General features: G+C 40.8%; 1 protein-coding gene across 9 annotated transcripts in view; it reads right to left on the minus strand.

Moving 5' to 3' along the window:
• Positions 1 to 12,990, minus strand: part of ehmt1b (euchromatic histone-lysine N-methyltransferase 1b) — a 32,827-nt gene extending 19,837 nt beyond the window's left edge. For 6 of the 9 annotated variants that reach the window (XR_012986826.1, XM_076284807.1, XM_076284806.1 and 3 more), the window contains exon 1: positions 10,447 to 10,525. Coding sequence is in view for 6 of the 9 variants with exons in the window: in XM_076284807.1 (XP_076140922.1) it covers positions 10,447 to 10,470 (24 nt within the window). In the remaining 3 variants the exon portion in view is untranslated. Of the gene's footprint in view, positions 1 to 6,674; positions 7,008 to 10,386; positions 10,526 to 12,952 lie in introns of those variants that run through there. The other 3 variants (XM_076284805.1, XM_076284812.1, XM_076284813.1) reach the window with 3 other exon arrangements.
• Positions 12,991 to 16,578: the final 3,588 nt, after the last annotated feature.

The raw sequence follows: 16,578 nt of genomic DNA on the forward strand, positions 1-16,578 counted from the left end.
TCAAACCAAGAGTGTAAACTCTGTGGAATGAAACAACTACGCTAATAGCGACTGAGTCTAATGAAAGAAAGTCCCCAACCATAAATATATATCAGCAGGAGGTGTCATCTAGCTTTTTTCTCTTCTCTTGCCAAGAATAGTAAACACAAAAGGCTGTTTCAAAGCAGCTTTATCCGCAAGATCATTCACAAAGTCTACACTGTCTGCCACCAAAGCAGTTTCAATAATCTCCAACCACTAAGTTACACCTTACTGATAGGTTACTCCATGGCTGGTTACACAGAGGAGGCTGAACACAGGGACATCCAGCAGCAAGAGAGAGACAGATCTGGACCCCCTCATTCTGGCCCCAAATGCCACGCTGGCTTTGAACCGACAGGCCAAGTTTTGCTAGACCATGTTGACTAACTGCCAGGTCAGCTAACCTGCCTAAGGTGACCCGACGACACACTCTCGACACACACGACTCTCAAACACGTCAGGCCTGGGTTTCCACCATGTGGCAGCAGCTCCTCACTGTAACGCGTAGATGTTTGCTCTCTTCCTCTACGCAGCCAACAGCCACAGTGACTGCAACCCAATCCTGCGTTGGCATTCTCAGCACGACAGCTCAACACATTTCAAAGCCTGTCTTGATCACATCAGAAAAGGGAAAAGGCCACCTGATATATATGGCATTAACAGCATTATTCATTCTCCCCGGGAAACAAAGGGCAGCCTAAATAGCACACATACTCAGAAATGGTCATCAGCTCGCATTTCCTTTTGGGAATAATAAAGTTAGCTGAAATGATCTGCCAATTAGCCTATGTTCAAATATTCAGTCAATTTAACTGTAACTGGGACTTTTAAAAAATATAAGCAAATGAAATGACAAGGCATGGACCAAGATGAGACAAGGGACAAGATGGGTCTCCAAGATAAGATGTCAGTTTCTGAAGCATTTGTGGATCCAAAAACATGGCATACTCTGCTTTACAAACTCCCAAATGGGCTCCCAATACTCACTTGCAAATACAACAAAACATGGAGGGAGAGCTGACTAGCTCTTAACATGGGGATAAATCAGGCCTTTCTGTACAGAGCCCTCCCCCTACAGGCAGAAAAAAGAGCATGCTCAGAAAAAAAGGGAGGGAGGGAGGGAGGAGGAAAGGCAAAACGACAGTTCACCGCCATTTCGTAACCCAGATTGTTTACTGGCAGCAGCAGACCAGATGGTGTATTTTTCCACTGGCTAGGGGGCGCAAGAGCAGAGCTTGCCTGAATTACTGCTAGTTCATTCTCTACTCTACATACATCCTGACCATCTAAACAGAAGCCTGCCAACAGCCCTGTACATTTACCATTATGATAGTATGGTCACCATGTTCAGCCAGTGGCAACCTAACTAGGCCTAAATACAGATTCCACGCAATTAAATATTTTAATATTGATATAATGTTCTCTTCATACCTAGGTTGGATTACCTTTTTATTTTTAAATAAATGATACAAATCCAATAAAGCCCTTGAGTGATGGATGTGAAGAGCACTATGTATTGAGCTAAATGGAGGAGCCAATGACCAAGCAAACCAATGTCCTCTCTCTCTCTCCCATTTAAAACCAGTATGCTGACATTCACTCAACGTAATAAATCAAATACACTTGGCCCATCACTTCATTATTTACAAATGTCAAAAGGCTGTTGCACCGAACCATTTGGTTTTACACGACTGCACATAGCAGGCTCCTGAAGCAGAGGTATTTCTGTCTGTTCAAAGACAGGATCAGCTTACTCCGCTACCTTAGGGTAGAGCAAGCCTAGCTAGCCTGTCCTGTTCGCAACAGTGCCCAGTCATTAGACACCATGTAAATCAATGAAAACAAATTCATCTATGCCATGGGAAAATGGGGGCAACGCTTGACATTGTGGCGTCACGTCAGTGGAACGCAGCGTATACACAAACCTGTTCTCAGTTGAGGCTGCCCACTCACGGTACCCAGACAGACGTCTGAAACGATGAGGCCTGTGGTAGCAGACAAATTGCTCATGCTACTGAGGGTGAGAAGGGAAGCCTCAGGTTTGGAGATCGAGTACATTTTAAGCTAAAACAACTGTAAAAAGCCAAAAGGCTACAAAACACTGTTTTGTACACATCTGTAAAGTTTCTTCAGTCTTCACAGAAGACAATAGTATTCTCGATCATCTCACATGCCATTCATGTGATACACATGCTTGATTAAACTGACTAAATGTCATGTCAACAACACCTAAACAATATACTGACATTTTCACTCCCTCCTGCCAAACCTGGTCTTCACACCACAGTATGAAGGACACTCTAGTTAAAGCCAAAGCAATCCTTCACAGAGAGAGAATAAATAAAAAAATATGGAAATTCTCACACAAAATCAAAAAAATGGATAAAAAGTTACAAAAAAAGTTACTACAAGACAACAAGAAAAAGGTTTAAAAAGTCACAGATCAAAGCACTAGTGAAAATAACTGTACTATAAACTGTATCGAAAAAGGAAATGGGAAAAAAGACAACATCTACAGGCAGTTGCAATGAACTCCAAACAATGTATGCTCCGCTCCTTACAAAGAGACTGGTCAGCAGAACTGAGGCGATCTGTTTCTTTTAGGCCCGTCCTGTCCAGTGCATTCTTATTTCCTGCTGCAGAGTACTCACAGGCCCTACTGCTCCTTCAAAAGGGATCCAACAGTTACAGTGAAACTTTCATACAGACTCTAAAGACTCCTCTGATGCTGGAAGAAAAAACATTGTGGAATCAGAGCAAGAAAGCAGTTTGCTTGTAAATATGGCAGATTATGCTTTTAAACCATCTTAGTAACAAGCCTTGGCCTATGTTCCCTTCTTCAACATTTAGCCTGAATTGGATTGTTTGACAACACTCAGGTCAACTGTATCCCAGTGTTCCAAAGCCTTGATTGAAGCCCTCATTGTTCACTCTCTGAAGAAACCAAAGAATGAGGAGATAAGATACTGCTGCCTTCGTAGTTACTGAGACCATAAATCCCACCACACCCTAATGCAAATGGGCTACTGGCCTGCAGGAAAACGATTGGCAGCCAAATTCTTCCAACTCAAACAAGCCACAAAAAAAAGCAGAACGAAAAAACAACTGTATCACGACGGCAAGGATGAATCCAATCCACAGCTCTCACCCTGAAATTCAACACATTGGCATCAGGGCCACCTATCTCTTCACCAAGACAGGATTTAATCCGCTGGATTTTTCCCCTCCTCTCTAAGGTGTGGATGAGGACTTAACGGACGGATTGAGAGTTGTCAGGTTTCAGATCGCCTGCAATTGAAGCCGCCGCCAGAGTAGCTGGCCTCAGCGAGCAGTAATCTTCAGCAATGCACACACATGGCCGTCGTGCTCTACCTCTGAGAGGGAGGCTGGTGACAGAGAGGGGGTTGGTCAGGCCTTTTGTTCCAAGATGCAGCTACTGACGCTCAAGCCTGGTAGTTGCTGTCTTCCTGAGTCAGAATGGAACCTCCACGCTCGCCTCAGCCCAGGCAGAGAAGAGCAGAGAGAAGAGCTTCAACCCGGCCTCAGTTGCAGTTGGCAGGAATGAAAGACAGAGGGGGGGGGGTGAAGAGGAGACAGCAGCTCGTGCATCTGTAAACAGCAAGAATGCTCAGAACCTGTTCTGGGAGGCAGAGAGGTTGTCTTCCACTTGTTAAAGGTGGCCTGCCTTGGAGCATCACACCTGGCCCTTTTCTCTGATGGCCTCCATTGAGGGAAAGACAGCGAGTCACGAACAGATTGTTCCTCTTTTTTCCCCTCCTCCTCCCCGCATGCACACATTCACCCTGCCCGGTGGTCATGTGACCTAGCAGCTCCCTCTGTTGGTCCCTCTTGTAAAGGCTCACAGAGCATGCTCAGTCAGTTCAAATTTCAGTTTCTTTTTCTATTTTTTTTCTCCTCCTACTTGAAGATGGTGAGTATCACGCAGGCTTTTCAGTGCTTGTACAAAAATTACAAGAGAAAATATCAAGGGGTCTTGGGGGCACTTGGTGGCTCTTGGCGGGGCAAGACTTTTCTGAAGGCCCGTAGCTGAGAGATCCTTAACCTCCACACATCACTCCCGAGAGATCGTTCTCTTATCCAAGCCACTGAAATGAGCAATCCTTCACAAAATGTGGCACAGCTGAGCAATGCAAACAGTCTACTGTGATTTCTACTGAGAGCATAAAGGCTGCAGTGCATCTATGAAAAACCATCCATCTATAAAAATCATGGCGAAATTCAGAGAATGCAAAGAAGGCTACATATATTGCTCAACAAAACGTCATTGATTGATTTCAGTGTTGATTAGTACTTCCTGTCCACCTTGTACACCATGCACATCTAATAAACAAAGCAAAATAAACATTAGCTTGAAAATAAAGAGTAGCCTACAGCTTACGTCTCGATAACAACCTGTAAACACTGTCTGGCTGAGTTGACTGAGGCAGCACAAGAAGAAAAGACATCCATTCATCTCTGATCCACAGACAGCAATAGTGCAGACTTTCATCTAGGCTACAGCATTTAAAGGGACGCCAATTTTGTTTATCTCTCTGACTCAAATGACACACAGCATCAGCCAGCACCAAACACTGCGCCTCACAACCCTTTCCTGAGGCCTAGCCTCTTTTGATTTCTCTCCACAGTTCCACACAAACAGCAACTCCAGCTCAGCTCCAATTCTGTAAAGCTGAGAGCACTCTCACCACCTTGGGCTGGGAGAGCTGAAGAGTTCCTTTTCTCCTAATGTTTTTGTGCTTCCCTCCTATACAACAGAGGGGTCAAAACCACTAGCCTAGTTAGGTATTACTCAAACAAAACCCTCTCCAAGAGTCCAATCACTTCCAGAGGTGACTTTAACCATGTACATGGCATTTGTCTCCTTCATAAGCTACATTACTGCTACAGTGTTCCTTTTTTAATACTTCTGGTTATGTAGGCTACAGCTTTTGCCTTATCTAGTGTCATAAAAGTCTCATGTGTTAACTCACTGCACCAAGTATACTTACTACTATAATTAATTTCAGAATATAGCTAGCTAATCACATTCTCAATAACAAGAGTTACACAAGAAAAGGCTGATCCAATATTTTTAAATTTTAAATGTAAAATTCACATTCAAGAGTCCAATATGAGATATGACTGGTAGAAACACATGTCTAAGGGGAACTATGAGATGTCCATTCAAGTGCTCTTGAGTTAGAAAGACCCTGACTGCTTTCGGAACTGCACCATATTGTTAACCACCGAGCCCATACTCATTTAGTCTACTGTTGACAAAAGCACCAACTAACATGGTGAGTCATCTTGTGGAGCATGCTCAGTAGAGCCCCCGTCAGCCATTTTGAAGAACTACCATGTAGAGGGAAAAAAAACTCCACTGAGGGTGGGAACAAACCCGTCCTAGCTGACACATTTTCCCAATGGAAAATGACAACAAATAATTTAGCTTCAGGGTTTTTCTGCAATGAAGATGAGCTCAAATTAGGTTTCTCAGTTGAGGCAGCTAGGCAATTGTCTTTATGCTTTGATGTATGTAATGGTGACAAATTCTGGAGGATCTGAAAGGAGAGGAAAGAAAATGAGGGAGAGTGTGAAAAGAAAGAGAGAGTGAGAGGCAGAAAACACATATGAAAAACCAGGCTCCGTCAGTCTACCATTCCCCACACCCACCCACGTAGAGCTGTGCCCATTCTCCAGGAGCCGTTTGAGTATGCTCAGAGCCTGCCACTCGCTATCCACTGCACACCGACTACATGGAATCAAGTAAAATGCCGTCACACAGACACACACAGCAAGTGAAAACAGATGTCTCTGCAGTCTCAACTAAAGGGAGCCTTATGATATGGTATGCACCAAAGCTATGGTCACTAAGCACTTCACCCTCAGCCCTCAGAGGGAAGATAACATAGAGAGCATTAGAACAACTAGCACTGCACGGCTGTCAGAGGGTCCCTCAGAACACTGGACTGTAATCACCTTGTGTGCTTAAGCATCTGTCCAAGGGTGAGAGAGGGGGAGGAAAGAAGAGTAAAACGGTCAGCATTAGAAGATGCAGCCTAGCCTAGCCAATCAAACATTAGACCTAGCCATCCAAGGGCACCTCTGACAATCCTATCTGTCTGGCCAAGCTTCCTCCTTTCTTGTGATGAAACCAAACACATGGCCGCTCCATACCTGTGCATTTGGTATGAATACCAATCGCTTAAGGTGATAATATCTATGCTACAAACAAAGTGTTTTATCTCGAATTATCAGTCTTGAACTGTTCAACATTAAATCTCATTGTTTTACACCTATGAAATCCAACCATTTTTACTTGAGAGTCTTACATAATCTAAATTTACACTGAGGAATAAACTGCTATTCCAAAGCAGCAAACGGACAAATACAAATACGACGCTTCTTATGTAGATTCCAACCTGCTGGTGAACACATGGCTTTATATTAATCAACAAAATCAATCGATCAATCAAAATGATCAAGAGGTTAGAGCCAATAGTGATAAACAAAGGAAACAAGAAAATGCAGCTCATGCACTAAAACAACAACCAGTTTTCCTGGTTCACTCCTTCACACTTCAAAGGAATGAAAGAAAATCTAAAGACAATATGCCTTTTTCCAGGTTTAGCCTTCCAGCTATCTGGCCATACCTGGTTTAGACTGTGGGTCCTCACTGATGAGGGAGGAGGAAGAGGCAAAGGGGAACAGCATACAAACGACTAGCTTCCCACATGTACCGTCCCTGCCATGGTCATGTGACCAGATCTCTGTAGAGAGCTCAAACCTGGCCCTCTCTGGGCATGCTCAGTTGGAAACACTCTGCTCCTCATGAAGGGAGGAAGGCAGGGGAGAAACATGAAGCAACCATTTCATGCATAATCTCAAGACACTGTTGTCATTTCTTGAAGATGTTAAAGAAATGTACAAAAGCTTTGTCTTTCCAAAGAAGAGTATACGTCTACAAAAGTGAAGGCATAGTCATGAACCCTCTCACCAACACAGCTTAAGATATGCTCAAAGATAAAGGTTCCGCTAAAAAAAAAAACACACAAGCTTGGTTTGGCTAATCATTACGATTGTTAGATTGTAGTGGTTTTCTGTATGTCATTCTTTTGGTTCTTTGTTTAACACCACAGAAATGGCGGGAACAGGACGTTTATTGTAAGCAGACAGAATGTTGTCACCTTACAACAGCAAATGGTGTACCTAACTAATCATTCCCCCACAAGACATCTTAATTGAATAAGGCCATATCACTACCCGTTTCCCCCCCGTTGATCACCTTGGCTTATATTTTGCAACACTGTGCTGTGCTGTGCGTACAACAGAGCTACAGAACTCTGTTGTTACATCCAGAATAAAGAACTATTCTTTCGCAAGCCAGCCTCAAGTTTGTACCTGCTTTTAACTACACTGGAATCTACTCGGTCAAAGGTGTCTCCATTTGGAATTAAGGAGACAATTTTAATAGCATTCTTCACACTGGACAAAGCTGAAGTTAAAAACTCAATAATGCTACTGGCTACTGAGCAAGATTCGGGGTAAACATCAATGACCAAACAATACTAAAGACCAATTGTATTGAGGGCCATTGTGGATTATGTGCAATAACTTTCAAATTATTACACTAACTCCGCCAATTAATAGCTCATGCTAATTTCATGCTCGCCAAGTACCTAACTACATTCATAACAGTAAAACAGATGGGAGAGCAAAGGAATATGTGAAGTTAATATCATAAGTAGGTCTGACAGAACACTGCAGAGCCTTAACCTGTCCCATCATTAAATTATGTGGCAGTCACCATTAGCCATTATGGTGTCCATCTTATAAAAACAGCCACATTTGTAAAGTTGTCATTACCAGCTGTTATGGTTTGTTAGCCTTTAAGCATGTATAGTGTTTCTTCAGATGAAGGTACAGAAGTGGTGTTGTAGTGTATTTTGTTCCTTTACAGGCATGTTTTGTAATGTTTGTTTAGTTTTAGTTTCACTATCTAAGCCTGTACTTATGTATACCTCACTGACCCTTTGAATTTAAGATTCATTTTGAAAGTGCCAGTTTGATGGTCAGAACCAATATAGTTCATGTTAATTAGATGCATTCGGGCCTTGGCCAATTATCTGTAAAACAAGGTAAAGGAAGACTTATGTAGACGGAATGAACAGATGCTTACCAAATCTTTTACTTTGGTGTTCCTTTTATAGCACATGGCCAGCTTGTTGTGAGCGGTTTTATGTTATAAAACAATTTATATAGGAAATCTTTAAGTTTTTACTTGCATGGCTGCTGCGTTGACGAGAGCAAGGTTTCATATTGTGAGACAAGGAGGAAGGAAGTGGACTCTACTGATGTGAATTAGACAAGAGAAATAAGGAAGTCTGGTTATTGATAAAACTTGGTTACGGTAGTTCTTGACCTTGGACCATGAGAGATTGTTGAAGTGTGAGCTCCCTCCCTTTCAAAACAACATTGTTGATTGTCAGGAATTGTGGAGACCTAAGGTTTAAGGTTTCCCCTTCACGGAGCCAGGACTGGGCAGGAACACAAGGGGAGTTGCATTACTTTTTTTCATGTGCCCACACTGAATAGACACCTAGAGTGTGAGAATCTGAGAATTTTGCTGAATTCAATGAAAAATGTAAACCTAGGCCTGATGAACTTTAATCAAGGACTGTACCTTTAAGACAGATGGGTAAGCAGCTAGTAACTGCCAGAATATCAAGCCCCCGTCTCAGAATGTCAGAAATATGACAGAACTTCAAGGATACAAGAAACTTCACATGGACTAAATAAGATTGCCCATCAGGTTTACAATATTGAAATGTGGTATTTTCAGAATAAAGGATGGATGTGGTAGCCAATGAGCAGTTGCAGTATTTTTAATACGATGGGTATTCCTTCCTGACTAAGCATATAGATGAAGAACAAACTAATCCATATTTCAATGCATAAAGACACAGCATAATTGTTGAATAACTTGTAATGCTTGGATAACGACTAACTGGCACTAAAATTATGTGGAAGAAGCCATTTTAGTTTTGATAATCATACTCAATGGTCCAAGATAGTCTAACATATTTCCATAGGTTTATCTTTAGCACTACAATGGTGAATAATCTGTGAGCAGACATAGCCCAAGAAACAATAGGGAAGTTTGCTAATGATCTCACTACATCTCAACAGTCTGTGTTAAAGCCTCAAATTTAAAAATCAAAGTAAAAAAATGTAGGTTGTTAGATTCCTTGTGCTTTAGGTAGAGGATTTAACACCGTGGCCTATTTACATTACACAGCATTACCTGAGACTCAACAACAATGCACAATTGTCTTGTGGCAGTCGGCACAAAACAAAAAAGAAATCTAAACAAATGTGATGTGAATAAACAAAAAAATTGACATGAATAAACCAATTTCTATCAACCTCAGTAACATTATACCCTGTGCAAATTGGGAGTTAATCAACTCGCTCTAGTGAATTATTATACGACTATTAAAAAAAAAGTTTCAAAAATGGCTAATTAACAGAGTTTATAACAACCCTAGGATTTTCTATTTGAATGGTCAAAATTCACATTAAAAATGGATGGAAACGCAGCTAATGACTCAGGAAACTAGAAGCAAGACTGAAACCAAAATCAGTGCAAGCTTGCCATTTCCTAGATCAGGTTTAATACTGGCTTACAGTTCCAATAGAAGCTTGCAATGAATTGTCTTATTGTCAGCCTTTCTTAAACATAAAAATTGAAAGAAAACAAACCCCAAACTATCTCACTGGGCAGTCTCACTGCATAATTGCTTCAAATGCCTATAGTATCACAGCATACAAGTTCAAAGATGGCCCACAACATAGTTGGCTACATAACTCTAGGCTCAGCAATCAATCTAAGGCCATGAAAGAGAAAGTACTAAATGCAATGAATTCTACATGGGTGGTAAACAGCAACTTAACCCCATAATGAAATAAATTGTCGAAAAGCAATTTGTTGTCATCAATAAGAAATCTGTACTGCTAAGTACAGTGCCACTCTCTTGTAAGTGGAATGAAACATTCAAAGAGACCAAGCTTACCTTCAAGACAATGTAGGCCTATGCCTCAAGTTGCTAAGAGGCAACATTGCCAAGGCCATTTAAGACTGGACATAAAGAACACCCAAAATGGTCCAGAGGCCAACCTTCTCTGGACCAACCCAGATACCATCAATGTTAAACAAGAGCCCTAAAGAGGCCTACTGGGCAGATGATTTGGTCTCAATCAGATCACTGCAACAACTAAAATGGCCGCACATTTATCACAAAAATCAATGCAAGGTCTACATCTAAAGACAAAAATCCAGTCAGAATAATAAACAGGATTACCCACCAGAAAAGCACAATCATGGTTTCCATGAAATGCCAGAGTTCATACCAGCATTTCTCATACCTTTGTGAGGAGAGAGGCCCGCATATCTTGGCTAAGAGCACAAGCTGAAGCCACTAGTCGATGCCGTGTAGGCCATGAAGGCCTGTTTTTGCGTTATAAGGCTAGTGCTCCCTCTCTCCAGTAGGAGCAGCCTTGCGCAGTGCTGAGCATGCTCAGTGGACCTCAAGGTCTGAAACAGATCGTCTGCTGCAAAGGAGGAACAATCTCTCTTCATGCGCCATGGAGGGAACTCAACAAATCCTTGTTTACCTGGACTGACACCATGTAGGGCCAATTTATTTGCAACATAAGTTGATCTGACTATTTTGAAGAGATATTTTTCCTCCACTTATTTTATAATGTATGGTCAAACATATTTTCTCCAAATACTACAATGCAGTCTTTGCTTTCCAAGGCTTATTTCCAAGGTTTATGATAAGGCTCCTCATTGGCTCATATCAGAAAAAGGATCTAGTGTCAAGCCAACCCATATTGACTTAGACAACGGCTCAAACTAGAAACTGGCCTTCACCTACACCAGAATTCAGCCAGAGAAACACAATGTCTACTTGACTTACTGCATGGTAATAAACAAAAAAAGCACTAAGCTAGATGTCTTCCACATATGCATATTAAGCACCAAACGATTGAGACTTACTTACTGCATGAGACCAGAGGGTACCCATTAAGCGTCAATGTAGCTGTACTGTGCAATACTCCACAGGTTGGTTTGGATGAGTTAAAGAGTTTAGATGCAAGCAATTTAACAAGGAAAGCTTTATCAAGTAGGCTACTGGTCTGTCACTGTGAATATAAACTATCCTTTGGCAAGTCAGAAGGCCTAATCCACGTACAAACTACCAAGATGATAAGCAGTAACGCTGGCTTATGTTGTACACCATACCTATGCCTATAAACATATAAAAAATAGTGTCACAACAGCGGTAATGAGAATTTGAGAACTATACAACTGGTGTGAACAGACAATTCTAAGACAGACTGTAGGGTCACTGAGGTCGACCACAGACAGCAAAACGTAGCGCTCAGAGGTACAAGCCACGGAAACCATTTTCCTGTTGCACTAAGTTACTTTGGAGCGCCCTCTGGCGGAAGAAAACTGTCCAGAAAGAGCTCGTTTCCCTGATGCTTTTACTGCATAATTACCAATCAACGGAACCAATTCTGTGACAACTATTCTTACGCACCTCGAGTAATGAGTCAAATACATAATTGCATTAGGTTTATTGATTACAATCATTGCACACAACTGGCTGCATTCCGAAACCAGTGCACATGAAGCATGGTAGGTATCCTTATCCACTCCACCATCATCAACCAGTCTTAAATCAACGAAATGATAGGTGAATATTCTAACCTATGATCACAGCAAATTATCAAACTTCGCTGAATGAAATGTTATTGTACATTTACGTCTACTGTTACATTGTAGCCCCCTCAGCTCACAATTCAGCTCAACGCTACACACACACACACACACGGTCTGCTATAAGAAATAAGTTGTTTCTGATTTGCAGGAGATTCGTGAAAACTCACAGCGCAATAAGACAGGGAGTAGAGCGGATTTAAAGTGCATGATGTCAAGTAAAACTTATGTCATGAATCATTATGCTTAACTACAGATTTCACAGCCGATGTCGCTCATCATATAACGCATGCACCTGTCTGCAACAGCCCAGAATACATCTAAATAAAATGATTAAATATTGCACTTGAAAGGGGACAAATTGATACGGTGGTTGAGCTGACATGCACCTTTCGAATAAGGCATGTCAGCTAACTTAGCCATCACTGTATCAGTCTACAAAGACTACGCAATGACGACTATAATGAATATATGGGCGACTGTCAATTAACTCAACATTACTAATCACACCTCAGACTCAACACAAATTCTGTGTTAGCCCATAAGATTAAACAGGTAACACTAAACAATGTTAACATAAGTGATGATGGTTAGCAGCTAACATTAGCTACCGAGCTTCCTGTGCTTAATTTCACGTTTCAAACATCATATAAACGTCCACCAACACTACTTCAAAAAGCAGAGCATACGGGGATCTAAATAACTGCAAAATGTGTTTGATGCATGTATTTATCCTCCTTAATATGACAGCAAAACTGATTGTGTGAAGCCGGATAGTCTAGAAACCCGGGAATAAGGATAGTAAAGCTAGCCCACTAAAGTACAATGAGCTCGTATGAGATATTCCGATGCCGGGGCCATGTGTCTTTCGATCGAGAGGCCGCCCCCATTATTGTCATCAACAACGATTCATGCTCAGTCAGTCGCCCGTTCTACACACAAAAGCCGAGAGTTTCTGGATAGAGAATATCAGGCGGGCAGTTTGAAATTTAATGAAGATAGCGTTGACTAATTGCCATTAAACCTTTGCTCTCTGCCTCGGTTAGCACTATAGGGCATATGCAACATTTAACCAGAAAACGAAGAAGTGAGAACGCCACATCGCCGAGAAACAAACTTACAATGTATATTCGCGGCTCTTACCTCAGTTTCCACTGAAGCCATGGTTCCTCAGCCATCCACCGAATCCCCGCCCATTATTTTACTACGTCACTGACTTAATTTGCCATCCCATTCAAAGTCAGTCTTTCACTTTGGCTTGACCACAACTAGGTAAACCCAGAGCCATATAAAGGTAGAGTTGCGACAACTCCATTGACGCTAATGTTCCATTTTTTTCCAACAATGGCAGCTAATGGAAGCCTCAAATAGTTCCCGGAAGTTAACAATTAATAATAGCAGCAGTGCAGTTACAGCAGTATAGACTGTTTGTAGCCAACATTTTAGACTCAGATTTACATTCCTTTGCCTCATCCGAATAATAATAATAACTAGAATGTAATGCCAGAGGAATTACAATAGTGGATGGAAATCTGCTGGCTTAATGTTGGTGGGGAAATTCCTTGAAACCCCCCCCCCCATTAAATCACTTAATCTTTGAGTTCATACAAACCCTCGTACCAAAAGACCTTGTGTGTCAATGCGTTCTTGAGATCACCTTGACATTTGACCTTTGACCTCCAACATCAATTCACTTCATCTTTGAATCCATACAAATACTCATACCAAATTTCAGGCATGTATGTCAAGGCATTCTTGAGATATCGCACTCAGAGGGCTGTATTTTGGGTCACCAGCGCATGGCGTAAAGTTCGTTATATACCCCCGCGCTGAATTTGGTATTTTGCACGTTTATTTTTTAAGCATTGCGCCCAGGGGTGTGGCAATTAACAACCTAGGGAGTGGACTAGCGCATTGTCTAAAAATCGATATCATACACCACCTAAACCTGGTCAGAAGTCAATGGCGAGTTGTTCATATGCTATTTTAAGAGTGCATGTCAAGTCATATTTGTAGGTGCACGCACCATCCTTCTATCATTCATGAACGCACACCAGCGCACGTCCATGCAAAGCATTACAAATTGCACGATTACAATGGGAAACATAATTAGAACAAAGATATTACGAAATACTGTACATCTCATGATGAGTAGTTATTCACCATCATTTGCAAATTGGTAATGACGGTTAAAAGTGATTAGGGGAGAGGCGAGAGACACGTATGGAGCACAGCTGAAGATGCACTGTCACGAGATATAAGCAACTCCTCTGCAGGATAAATGTTGTTTTATTCAGTCATTTGAGCAATATTAGGGTAAGTGTTGCTTTTTCCAGCCTATGTTTTCGGTGGTAACCCATTGTCAGTCAATAGTGAAAGTAACTGCATATAACTGTCTTGTCGTTGACTGACTCCTTGGTGAAGTTAGTTTCACTTTGCCAATGAGTTCAAATAGACGAGTGCAAATGCGTGAAGGCTATGCTAGGTTTTAGTAAAGCATGGTTTAACAATGACTATTCTATACAGTCTCGCAAGCAGCCTCCTTCAAATGCGCCTTTGAATGCCAAAATACCGATGCATTTATTTGACATATCGCGCGTTGCGCCGTTGAAGATAATGACAGATGTCATTCTCATTGGTTTAAAATGATGTTACGCCCCAAACACACCCATATGACTGATTAAAAGACCTAGGAACACCTTGTTACGCCATGCGCTCCACTTTTGATAGTGAAACCCCTCCCAATGTGAACTGGACATCCTACTAAATTTGAATAGACTTTTGACGAGTGACGATGCACTTTAGAATGTCATGATAGGGCCCAGAGTGTTCATTGACTTGACCTTTGACCTCCAACATCAACTCACTTTATCTTTGAGTCCATACAAACACTTGTACCAAATTTGAAGCACATGCGTCAAACCGTTCTGGAGATATAATGCGCAAAGCATGAGATATGGCTGTGACTTTTATTTTGACACATGGGAAACACTTAAACAGGATGTGTAGTTTTAGGGAGCACCAGATTGTATGCATTAGAAGCTGAGACAGTTGATTTCACAGGTGACACCTGTGTCAGTGTTCTAATTAGCCCGGGAACTACTCTGGGAGCTTAACAAGCGCAGCTGCCTTTAGGCTATTATGACATCACAGCCTTTGAAGTCTAAGGGGGAAAAATTAGCTTTTTAACATTTTTAATCCCCTATTTCTCAAAAAGTATAAACTTTGACAAAAATCTGAAATAATAACTGTCTTGCCCCACTCCAGACCTTCACAACGGTTATTTCAACATGTCTGTACGTTAAGCGGTTAGAGTCGCATTAATTCTTGAAAAGGTAAAAAGAAAAGGTTATAACTAGAAAAGCATTTCCTGAAGGAAATACAGTGCATGAAAATGCAAAAATATGATGTAAAATATCATACAGAGTAAAAACAAACTATATTGGTTGCTAGGTAGATGAGGTTTAATATAGTTGGAATGACTGAACAGTTAAATAGGTGGATAGTTTATATGGTTAAATTATTTGCTAGGTAGATGAGGTTTAATATAGTTGAAATGACTGAACAGTTAAATAGGTGGATAGTTTAAATGGTTAAATTATTATGCTAACATGCTAACTGTGTTAACCAAGTGACTTAGCTAACTTAGCTAATAATTTTTAGTAGTTATGCTAACTATGCTAACTAACATGTTAACTATGTGACTTAGCCAACCTAGCTAATCAATTTTAGTTGTTATGCTAACTATGCTAAGTAACATGGTAACAATGCTAATACGCTAACTATGCTAACCATGTGACTTAGCTAACCTAGCTAATCCTTTTTAGCAGTTTTGTTAAAAATGCTAAGTAGCATGCTAACTATGCTAACCATGTGACTTAGCTAACCTAGCTAATCATTTTTAGCAGTTTTGCTAAAAATGTTGACAATGCTAACAATGTTAGCAATGTTAACATGCTAACAATGTTAACCATGCTAACTAGCTACAGTGGGTAGGAGTCATAGTTGATGACAAGTAACAGTTACAATGGCTGAACAGTTAAAAAGTTCAGTAGTTTAAATTGTTTAACAGTGAAATATTGTAGTGAGGACTTTTATTTTGAAACAGTTTTTGGCAGAGGAAGCAGTTGAACAGGATGTGTAGTCTTAATAGAGCCAGTTTGTATGCTTAAAGCCTGAGACTGGCAGTTGAGCCAGGTGGCCTGAACACCTGCCATAGGATTCTAATTGCTTAACGGCTCTATTGTGATGTCATTAGCCCATGTTAAGTCTATGGGTAAATTTTGAGTAGTTTTTAATTAATAGTTTAAAAAGTATAAAAGTTACAAAGTTGAAAAATACATAGCCCACATGTCCTAAGTAAGACCTACGCAATGCAGTTTGAATGAAGTTTCTACGTTAAACGGTTGAAGCTGCATTAAATGTGTTAAAAGAAGAACTAGAAAAGCATTTCCTGAAGGAAATACAGTGCATGAAAATGCAAAAATATGATGAGTTTATTTGGTTAAATTATTTGCTTGGTAGATAAGGTTTAATATAGTTGGAATGACTGAACAGTTAAATAGGTTGATAATTTAAATGGTTAAATTATTTAGGTAGATAGTTGACGATAACTAACAGTTGGAATGGCTCCAATGTTTGCTAGCAGTTGTGCTAACTATGTTAACAAAGATAATAATGTTAACCAAGTTACTATGCTAACTAGCATGCTAACAATGTTAAAATGCTAACTATGCTAACCATGTGACTTAGCTAACCTAGCTAATCAT

This window comes from Alosa pseudoharengus, unplaced genomic scaffold (assembly GCF_046254945.1).
Source record: "Alosa pseudoharengus isolate Yale_2024_CS ecotype anadromous, Long Island Sound unplaced genomic scaffold, YU_APseudo_1.1 YU_APseudo_1.1_scf_14, whole genome shotgun sequence".
Taxonomy (NCBI): Eukaryota; Metazoa; Chordata; class Actinopteri; order Clupeiformes; family Clupeidae; genus Alosa; species Alosa pseudoharengus.